This window comes from Drosophila virilis, chromosome 5 (genome assembly GCF_030788295.1).
Source record: "Drosophila virilis strain 15010-1051.87 chromosome 5, Dvir_AGI_RSII-ME, whole genome shotgun sequence".
Taxonomy (NCBI): domain Eukaryota; kingdom Metazoa; phylum Arthropoda; class Insecta; order Diptera; family Drosophilidae; genus Drosophila; species Drosophila virilis.
This window is the reverse complement of record NC_091547.1, coordinates 3,883,882-3,894,192: the sequence shown is the minus strand read 5'-3', so window position 1 is coordinate 3,894,192 and position 10,311 is coordinate 3,883,882. Positions and strand designations below refer to the sequence as shown.

Below are 10,311 nucleotides of genomic sequence, written 5' to 3'. Positions count from 1 at the left end.
GCTGGGCATTTATGTTCGCCTGGTATTTCTGCTGAATTTTGATTTAAAACTGTGAGCCAACGACCGGGCCGGACCCAGTGCAGTGGTATTCTGCAAACGTTAATTTTTAAACCCTGATTTAAATGTAAATAATGCTTTCAAGCGATTTATTCTGAAATTTGGAACTATAGGTTCTCCAAGAAAGACTCTATCAATTGTATGCTTAAACCAAGGTCATCTGGGAATTACAAATTATTTTGGTTAGACTATAGTCAAAGAACTTTGATGTCAATCTGCTCTATGGACCTCCGCGAAATTTACGCGCACAATTATCCTGGGATCGGTCTTTATTTATTTACTTGTAAGCTAAGAGGGAATCTTGTCAGGATCGGACGCCATCTTGCCAAAATAGATCAAAATATCTGAAAAAATATAAGACAATTAACAATAACTATTTAAGATTTATATTATTATTTTTTAAATAATTGTAGAAGAAATATACGAAGCACATTAAATGAATAATAAATAAACTCCGTTTATAAATAATAGGTTTTTAGGTTTCCCAGATGTATATTTAAGGTATGGCATAACCCAAGATATATGTGTGATCTGCTAACCATCGGGTGGGCTTATAAAATCTTTAGCTTAATTCCAAATAAACTAGCTTTTCGAAACACTTGAAAGGGCGGATAATTATAGTTCAATCTTGGAAAGATACGGAAGTCTGTTGAGCATAAAACATTTCGGATTTCTAAAAGAATCTAACTTACGCAGATTATTTTAGCGTGTGTATAAATCAAATTTATTGAAAATATGTATTTAATGCTGTTTCGATCAGAACACAGTAACTCGCTTTTTTTAAAAAAAAAAAACGGCTTAAGACAAGTGAATGAATGTCATGACTAGGTAAATGTTGAACCTGCGTTTCCTGACCAGCAACAAGTTTAAATAATACCATCCATATAAACTCTGCACAGTTAACTCAGTATTCATTTCAGTTAGTCTGTGTTGCCCCATTAATACAATATAATACACACACATAGAAGTAAGCAACTACAACTAAATAAAAGTGTTGCAATGAATTTGTTAGCCAAATTGGAGCAACTACCAGCAGTTGGGACGCCCAGTGGCCAGGCTAGTTCATTCATTAAATGCAAATTTAGTTAGTTGTCAATCATTGTTTTGTTACAATTGTTTGTTGTTTGGCCTCTTCATTTATTATCTCCATATTCTCTCTCTATTTCGCTGGTCGCCCCACTCTAGATGAGTGGATGTCAGCATAGAGGGGGTGCGCGGTGTATTTATTACAGCGCTTCAACGCAATTGCATTTTACGACTTCCTCGAGCTGCATTATTATTAACCAGTTAGCAGTTGGCCGTCTCTCAGCCGCGGCAACTGATACGCTAAATGGCCAATATGTGACGCCAGCTTTGTCATGCAGCACCCCCCCCCCTCCACCGCCGCCCACTGTCCCCTCGCTGGCCTCTTACTCCGTCCCACTTCTACTCCACCGGGCAGTAGCTGGTTTGTCGTTTGCCGCTTGTCGTTTAAACTGACTGATTTGTTTTTTCTATTTTCATTTATTTTGTATTTTTTTTTGCCTTCTTCAATATTTGCATGTTGTAATTTTTGTTATGCAGCTCCTCTGATGGGGGGGCAAGACAATGTGCAATTGTTAGCCGGGCAACGCAATTGTATTTTTTTTTTTGCCGCATTTTACAAGCAGCCGCACGGATTTAAGTGGTTTGACGAGGTGTTTTCACAGCATCGTTAAATGTAAATAAATGTTATATTAATGGGCGCTATGAATTTATCTCCAAAGCGTTGACAAATTCATTTCGCAATCTGCAATTATTAACAAGCTTAACATTCATTGCACGCAGCTATGCAAAGACGGCCAAATATGTTTGCTTCTGATTCTGAGCGCGAACATATATATATATATATATATATATATATATATATTTCAATATTTGCTGTGGCACAATGGGAAAGTACATATTGCAAATGCCAGCAGCTTGTGCGTAGGAATTTCAAGGCACAGCTATGCAGCTATTTGCGTATTTACTGCATGCTATCTATATTAGCTATGAATCAGTGGCAGAATGCGCGTTAAAGGCTGCCCCCAACCCGCTTTAACATGATTTCTTGTCGTGTGACCAAACAAGTTTGTTGCCTGAGTCTTTTGTTTAGGCACAGCCGCGGTCTATTAATAGCTACAGCAGATTTATGAGCTGGCACAGCCTATAACCAAATCGACGTCGCTCGACAACGCAATCTCGGCCGCCTTTTAATTACTATTATTTCACCGTCTTGCCACATGGCACTCGCTCAGCCATTTCGCCGATCTGTTGTCATTGTTTTTGCGTTGCCACATTTCTCTTGGCAAACATTGACAGCTTCTGGTGCGCAATTGGGCGGCGACCTTGCCGCTGGCTGCTCCACATCTGCAAACAGATGACCCACATGCCGGCAGAGATCAAGGCGTTGGCAGCAGCAGCAGCCGCATTAAAATTAAATTCAGCTGATGCGTGCAACAACCTTTTGCAGCGCTGAGCTGCTTCACGCTTGGCAGCCAAACACTTCGGGCAACTCACGTGCCGCCTACTGTTGTTGTTGTTTGCGTTGTTGTTGTTGTTGTTTACTGCGGTTGCTGTCATCGCTGTTGTTGTCGCTGTTGTTGTTGTTGTTATCGTTGTCTTGAACCTGAGCAGCGGCGCGAGTTAACTTAAACCATAAATAAATAAATAAATAAATATTTCAGGCGAGTTTGTTTTTCTTTTCTTTTTTTTTCTTTTTGCCCGTGTGTAAACAAAAGATTTATTACAATAAGCATTTCTCATTTTATTATAACATATATTATACACACCGTTTTTTTTGTTGGTCGTTTTTCTTTCTTTTCTTTTTGCTGCCTTTTTTTTGTTTATCAAATTTATTTTTATTACTTCTTTTCAATTTGCAGCCCGTTCGTTTGTTTTGTTTTTGTGCGGCTTGTGCAATGCAGCTGCTGCTGCTGCTGCTGCAACAGTTAATACAACAACAACAGCAACAACAACAACAACAGCAGCAGCAGTTGTTGACTGCGTCTTGCTTCACTTGTGCGTAAAGTGTTTGCTTGTTGTTGTTGTTCATGTTGCTGTTGTTGTTGTTGTTGTTGTTGTCTCAGTTTATTGTTGTTGCTATTAAAAATTTGAATTTCGCATGACACTTGCGTAGATTACATAAAACGACGCGAAGCTGTGCGCAATTTGCAGCTGCCGTTGATTGGTTTAGTCCATCAGAGTAGAAATATTACGCATACGCCGCGTGCTGCGCGAAGGCGATACAATTGAGAGATTAGCTGGCCGGCGGGGGCACTCGCATTAAGGCCTAAGCCTAAGACACTTACAGCTCACCATAAAACAAACAGCTTGATTGCGTTCGAGGTAACAAGACAGCAACAACAATGGGCACAGCATCAATTAAAACAAAGACATTTAACAATTTGTAAATGAGGCAAAGCCACGAAAATCCAAAAGCATTTTTACATTTTGCATAATGCAACTTTTCACAATGCAGCTCGTCCGTTTATTTAGTTTTCAGTTTCGCATTTTGAGCTATGGAAATTAATTTGATAAAAAAGAGCTTGTCACAGCTTCTTTGACATTGTGTTCATCTTGATTGGCTCGAACGCGGCTTAAAGAGACCTTGAGATGCCAACCGGCAATTGTTTCCTAATAATTGATGATAACTGCTTGCGGTTAATTAAAAGCTCAAACTAGTCTATATATCAACCAAAAAAAAAAATAAGGAATGCTCAGATAAGAAGATTATTGTAAGAAATTAAACTAACCAATAAATAAAACGCAGCAAACACAACACCTCGATGCCAAACTGGATTTTGCACCCGGCAGCTAGATAAATTGTCTATTGCATAAAATATTGATATAAAAATTTCAAGATTAATAAATATTAAAAATATATAGAATATTTGAGAAGATTAAGTATAGCTAAATATAAGATGCATATAATTTGAACCGGCAACCTGCCACTTGTATATTTTTTTTTACAAAGAAATTAATTTTCTATTTGACTTGATAATAATCTTCCATTTTCAGTCCAAATACGATGCCCTTTTAAACTAAATATTTCCGCCCAGTTGTCAATTTATTTACCTCAACGAAAACTTGGGGCGGGCCGCGTGCCACGGTTGGATCTGTGAATTTGTGAAAAGCTGAGCGGCATCAATAAGAAAAACTCCCGTTTGTTGCGCTCCCCTTAAATGTTAGCATGAACTCGAACTTTTGGTTAAGTTAACATTTTGTTGTTGCAAAATTACCTAATCGTCGCAATTGTGGCCGTGTCTGGCGTTCAGTTTTGGTATTGGCTGCAGCAACAGCAACATCAACGGCCGCCAGTTGCTTCCTCGGCTGCTGTCGCCGCCGGCTGCTAACTAGACCTGCATACAACTGGGTAAGCCAAACAGCTGGTTGCTCTGTTGGCTTGGGGAGGGAGCTGGGGTGTGGGGTTGGATCACGTGTTAAACCGATGTCGGCAGCGGTTTTTGGCACACAAACACACAGAGAGAGAGAGAGAGAGGGGAGACGCCAAAGAGCGAGTCAATTAATGCAACATGTTGCAACAGCGGCGACCGAGTGACTTGGACTTCAATTGAATGCAGCAACTGAGGCTGCAGCGTCGCCCCCTAACCCTAAACCGCAGAACCGCATTCAACATTCAACTTGAACAGGAAGTCAGGCGTTATTGTTGCTGCTTATCTGGCCGATGATGAGATGCTTCCTTGAGATTTATTTGGCATCTGCATCGGATGCACACACTCGCTGCCGCAGTTGCAGTTGCAGTTGCGATTGCCAACGCTTTGCGGCAAGTTCATATGCATTGGCTTTGGCTCTTGGCACTTGGCCTCTCGCTGCTGCTGCTACTGCTGTTGTTGTTGTTGTTGTTGATGCGGGCTGATGCCGATTGCAACAATCGTGAACAAAAAAAAATAAACTTGCCCATTTTGGACATTGCGGGCGGCGGCGGCGGAGCAACGCTTATCTAAGCCCCAACTTCCGTGTGTCATGAGGCCCGAAACTTTATGAGTTGCATCTTCCTCTTAATGACCATCTAATGGCAGCATGGCTGGAGATGGAACAGCTCTTGCGCAATGCGATGCGGCCAATGAAAGTAAAAGGAGCAGCCCAAGCCACAGTTGAAGCTGTACATGAAGCGGATGCTGGCTGGGGTCACGTTTCATCACAGCATCTCTTGGGTGGTTTTCAATCTTCAAGTACTGAAATCTCACCACAATTATATATGAATTTTTGATTGTTTTTTATGACTTTTATTTTTTATAATTTTTTTTATTTTCATCTTTTCGCTTTACATGGTGATTTCTGTACAATTGTTTATGATGTTCATAACGATATATGTTTATGGTTTTCGGCAAGGTACATATTTACAAACCTTCAACTTGTTTTTGCTTTATAGTTTTTGAGCTTCATTCTTCATTGAAGTTGAATTCCAATGGCAAATCCAAAACGCCAATTAATCAATTTTCATAACTTAAAGACAAACGCGCGCATGACTAATTTGTACACTTAAGATATAGATAGATATATAAAAGAGAGAGAGAGAGAGAGAGCGAGACAGGAAAAGAAATGGAAAGTGAGCAAAATTTGTCAACAAAATGCAAACGGTATGTGTGTTGCTGTGTGTGTGTGTGTGTTTGTTGAGGATTGAGGATGATGTATGCCAATGCAAACTTAAGTATTAACAATTTTGTAATAACAATTTGTCAGCCAAAAACAAAGAGCGATCGCTTTTGGCAACTGGAAGCCAGGGGGGCAGTTATCAGTTATATCAGTGCTGTCGCATAGTTTGCGAGATTGTTGGAAGTTAGCGCCTGCTGCTTAGTCCCAGCCATGTCCGTGGCCATGGCTGATTGGCACCCAGACCTTTTCCCACACCGGCTTCCAGACCTTTTTCCATTCTTGAACCTTGACCTCCTTCCAGACGGGCACCTGCACCGATTGCCATTCATCCTTCCACGCCTGCTTCTTTTCGGTGGCCCAGACTTGTTTCTTTTCAGTGCGCCAGATCTGTACCTTCTCCTCTACCCATGTTTCGCGCTTCTCCTTGATCCAGATTTGTTTCTTGGAGTTCTTCCACACTTGTATCCATTCATCCTTCCATTCAAGTTTCTTGTCTTGCTTCCACTCTTGCACTTTCTCGGTTTTCCATTCCTGCACCTTTTCGGTGCGCCATTCCTGCTTCTTCTCGGTGCGCCATTCCTGTTTCTTTTCTGTGCGCCACACTTTCTTCCACACGGGCTTCCAGATGAGCTTCTTGCGCCACAGATCGTGACTGGTGTATTCCCAACCCTCGTGATCTTTGCCCAGGAACTTTTCACCAGGTATGCCCATTTTCACCTAGCAGGATTGTTGTTGGGATTAAGTTTGGCACAATGCCATTTGATTGCCTATTTCTTACCCATTGGGGCTCAAACATTTGCTTCCAGTCAGCAACCTGTACTTCCTTCCACACTGGCACCTGAATTTCCTTCCAGAACGGCACTTGGATTTCCTTCCAGATGGGCACCTTGATTTCCTTCCAAACGGCCACTTTTGTGGGCACCCAAATGGGTTTCGTTATCTTCTTCCACTCGGGCACTTTGATGTCCTTCCAAGCGGGCACTTCGCGTTCCTCAATTTTGGGCTTCTTGACTATTTTCCAATCGGGCACTTGTTCCTCCTTCCAAACGGGCACCTATAGCATGTACTCTTTTTTTAAAAACATGGATCCTTTTTGGCTGGCTTCCGTCTGCTTACCTGAACCTCCTTCCATATTGGCACCGAAACCTTCTTCCATTTGGTTTCCCATGCCTCTTTTTTCACTGTCTTCCACACCTGCACCCAATCCTCCTTCCACGTAAGCTTCTTTTTCCACACACCCTCGGGCGGATGTGCGTAGGCTATGCTAAGGATTAGCGCGCAGCTGGCGCTGAGTAGCTGTGGGCGGCAGAGAAGCGCAGATAATCGATTAAAAACTTTCCAAGCCAACGATTTCAAACTTAAGATCACTCATTTCGCAAAAATTTCCAATTAACATTTTTTCTTCCATAATTTTTCTAATTATTTTTTTTACACACTGCAATTCACTTTTGAACACTTTGAACCGTTATATGTTATCGCTTATGCGATGTAGCGCGAAACTAACCAACAGATTTAGGGATCTCATGCTTGGAATCCCTGTACCACCAACAGCGCGTTAAAACAAAAGAGCTGAAATGTGCCTCCGCTGAGGTCTTCTATGAACACTATTCGCATTTCCCTACATGCACATCTATTTATATTTTGAATGCGAAGCGCCAAAGAAACGCAGCGACGTCGGCGTCGCAGCGGCAAAAACAGCAACAATTTTGCCCAAAAAAGCAACAACAAACAGCAGGCGATCGCAGCAGCGGACGCCAGCAGCGGCTCTTTGGTCTGTTGCTGTGCCTATCTGCATGTGTGTTTATGTGTGTGTGTGTGTGTCGAACCGCTGCCGCTGCTGCTGCTGCCACAAAGCTTTCGGTCACAGCTTCAGTTTGAGCTTTAGTCTCGGCTGAAAGCGCCCGCTTGTCGCCCAATGTGCAAAATGCACGCAACTGCCAATAACTACGCCAACGCCGACACCGACGCCAGCGTCGCTGCCAGCGTCAGCGTCATCGAAAGCGAAAGAGCCCAATGAGAGTGAGAGTAAAGCGGCACTTGGGGCTCCGTGAGAGCGCTCAGCGTTGCCGCTTGTTTTGTCTTTCGTTGTGTGACGACCCCAACTGAATGATGAATTGGACTCGGCCTGACGATGACTGCTCGGATTTTCCCAAGGTAAATCAGACGCAGCAGCCGTAGCCGCAGTCGCAATCTTCAAATTTTTGCGCCATGGTCTTGGAGCTGAAGTGCGCGTAGGAGATTTAGTTGATCTCAAGCGCGAATGTGATTGCGTATGCCCCAGAGCTAGAATGTGTCGACGCGTCCACTGATTAACCGACTAACGACGGACGACTGCCCCCCACAGGCTGACAGCTAATTATGTTACTAATAATGATGTCCAAGCTGTTAATTGCGTGCGGGCCAATACTGCATAAGGTCAAATGCGGTCGTGGGCGTCGCAGCCTGCTACAGTTATTGGTTAAGAGGCTACGTGCGTGCATTTTATACGACATGTTTAGCTTGGTTAACTGAACTTGAGTGGCAAACAATTAGCACAGTTCGGGTTTGGCCTGCAATTCGCCAAAAAAAAAAAGTCAAAGCGCCGACAGGCATTTGTGTAAACAAAAAAGCAAACGACCTTCGCAACGGGACGCAGCATGAAGACGTAAAGCGATGACGAAGGCAACAACAGTAACAGTAACACTAACAACTCTTGTGTTGGTGCTGGTGCTCCGCTTCAGCGGATCTGGGGGCCACCAATCGTTGTCTAGCACTAAATGGCATTTAACATTTTTTAGCATGGTAATAAGGTGCGCGTTTTATGACGGACCCCCAAACATAACAACAGAAATGGCCATTATAAGTCTAATAAATGCGCAATTAACACTTACCAAGATGTCGGGTTCTGCCGGGCAGCTACTGTCTGCATAGTTGACCCTTTGCTTTTCAATACACGAATATTAATTGCAATTAAAACTCGCAAAAATGCATTCTAAGTGTGGTCGCGTATCACTAATAGCTTTTTGGCAAAAACTAGGTGTAGCCAGATCGGGTGTGTCTATGTGCAGTGTTGTGTTGCCATCCAATTGGAAACCTCATAAATAATATGCAAAAGTTGTAATTGACAGTGTCCACAAAATCAACAGTGTGCACAATAACAACAAGCAGCAGCAGTGGTTACATCACAACCGAAAAGCACAGAAGGAGCAGCGGCAGGAGGTGGGGCAGCTGCATGAAATTGCAGTTGCGGCCTTCAACGCAAAAAGTAAAGAAAAGAAGTGCACAACAGACAGCGAAGACACAACGGTGGCAACGCCAACAGCTGCGACATGTTAAGCCCATTTACAACAAAAATAAAAGAAAAGAAACGAAATGAAATGAAAAAAAAAAAAACGAAACTTGAAATTAGGTAAAAATACACAGCGCAAATCAAGGAAAATGAAACTGAAAATAATGAAGAATGCGCAACGTCAGCAACAATAAGAGCCAAAGCGTAACTCGGCTCAGACACAGGCACAAGCCCGGCTCAGACCAGGCCCAGTCCCAGTCGCAATCCCGGGCCTGTGCATGTGCAGTGGGTCCACTTGACTTGGTTTTGTTTCGGTCCCAGACTCGATTGCGCTTCTACAAATGAATTGAAATGGAAATTGAAATTCCTGCAACGTGCGCCAACAACAATGCGGCGACTTGTGGATCAAGTTTGGTTTTGTTTTCTTTTTATTTATTTTTTTTTTGTTGACGTTTTGATTTTGGTTTCGTTTTCAGTTTCTTTGGCGCGAAGATGTCGTGGACGCAGGCGCTGCAGGCGACGTAAACACCTTTCGCCGTTGCTGGAGTCCCTGTCGGTTGCATAATTAATGGCATCTTCTCATTGATCTCGACGTTTATTTAGGTTATGCATGGCCAACGTTTGGCATATGAAGTGGAACAAGTTTTTTTAATGACCGGCTGCATGAGCTGAAGGACTTGTATCGACACAAATGTTCAATAAATAAAAACATTTATATACATTACCGCCAATGGGAAAATGGGACATGCAGCCAGTTTGAACGTCTATATTAAGATGTACATTACAAATAACTAGTTTTTCATTACAGTCCAAAGCGCGCTATTTCCTGACGTCTTTTCCATTTGGGTAAAACGCTGGAAGGTCTCTACTTAGAGAGTAACTCACAAGGCCCATGCTACTCCAAGGTCTCAGACTCATGCTCTTGCAGCTGGAGATGGCGGCAGGAAGACGTGCTGTCCAAGGACTCCAAACACTACCTAGTATAAATTACATTTAAGTTAATTAAATTCTTAACTTGAAACTAGTTTTAAACGATACAAATGCGGCATTTTTAGGCCTTTCCAATCACTTGTAGACTTCGATTGTTTAGGCCTGGCAACATATTCACCTGGAATGTGGCAACATAACAATTACAGCAAAACAAACACGCTTTTTGGCCTTCAATCAAGCGCTTAATGGGCACTAATCTCACTCTGAACCTCTTAAGACTCTTCCTGCAGCGTCATCGTCAAGTGTAAGCGTCTTTGACATATCGCGCCTGTAATTGCTTTTATTGCTTGCTCGGCTCGGTTGCTCCAATTCGTTACATGGTCGCGCATCACCAGCCGGTGCCAGGCTGTAGCTGCAGGTGCGCTCGGCTCAAGTGT

General features: G+C 42.7%; 1 protein-coding gene across 1 annotated transcript; it reads right to left on the bottom strand.

Moving 5' to 3' along the window:
• Positions 1–5,283: 5,283 nt before the first annotated feature.
• Positions 5,284–7,330, bottom strand: LOC6624863 (golgin subfamily A member 6-like protein 26). The gene is made up of 4 exons (XM_002048846.4): positions 7,181–7,330; positions 6,793–6,972; positions 6,455–6,730; positions 5,284–6,393 (listed from the first exon to the last, which is right to left on the bottom strand). The coding sequence occupies exons 1-4, from the start codon at positions 7,199–7,201 to the stop codon at positions 5,875–5,877; spliced, it is 996 nt and encodes a 331-aa protein (XP_002048882.2). The 5' UTR covers positions 7,202–7,330; the 3' UTR covers positions 5,284–5,874.
• Positions 7,331–10,311: the final 2,981 nt, after the last annotated feature.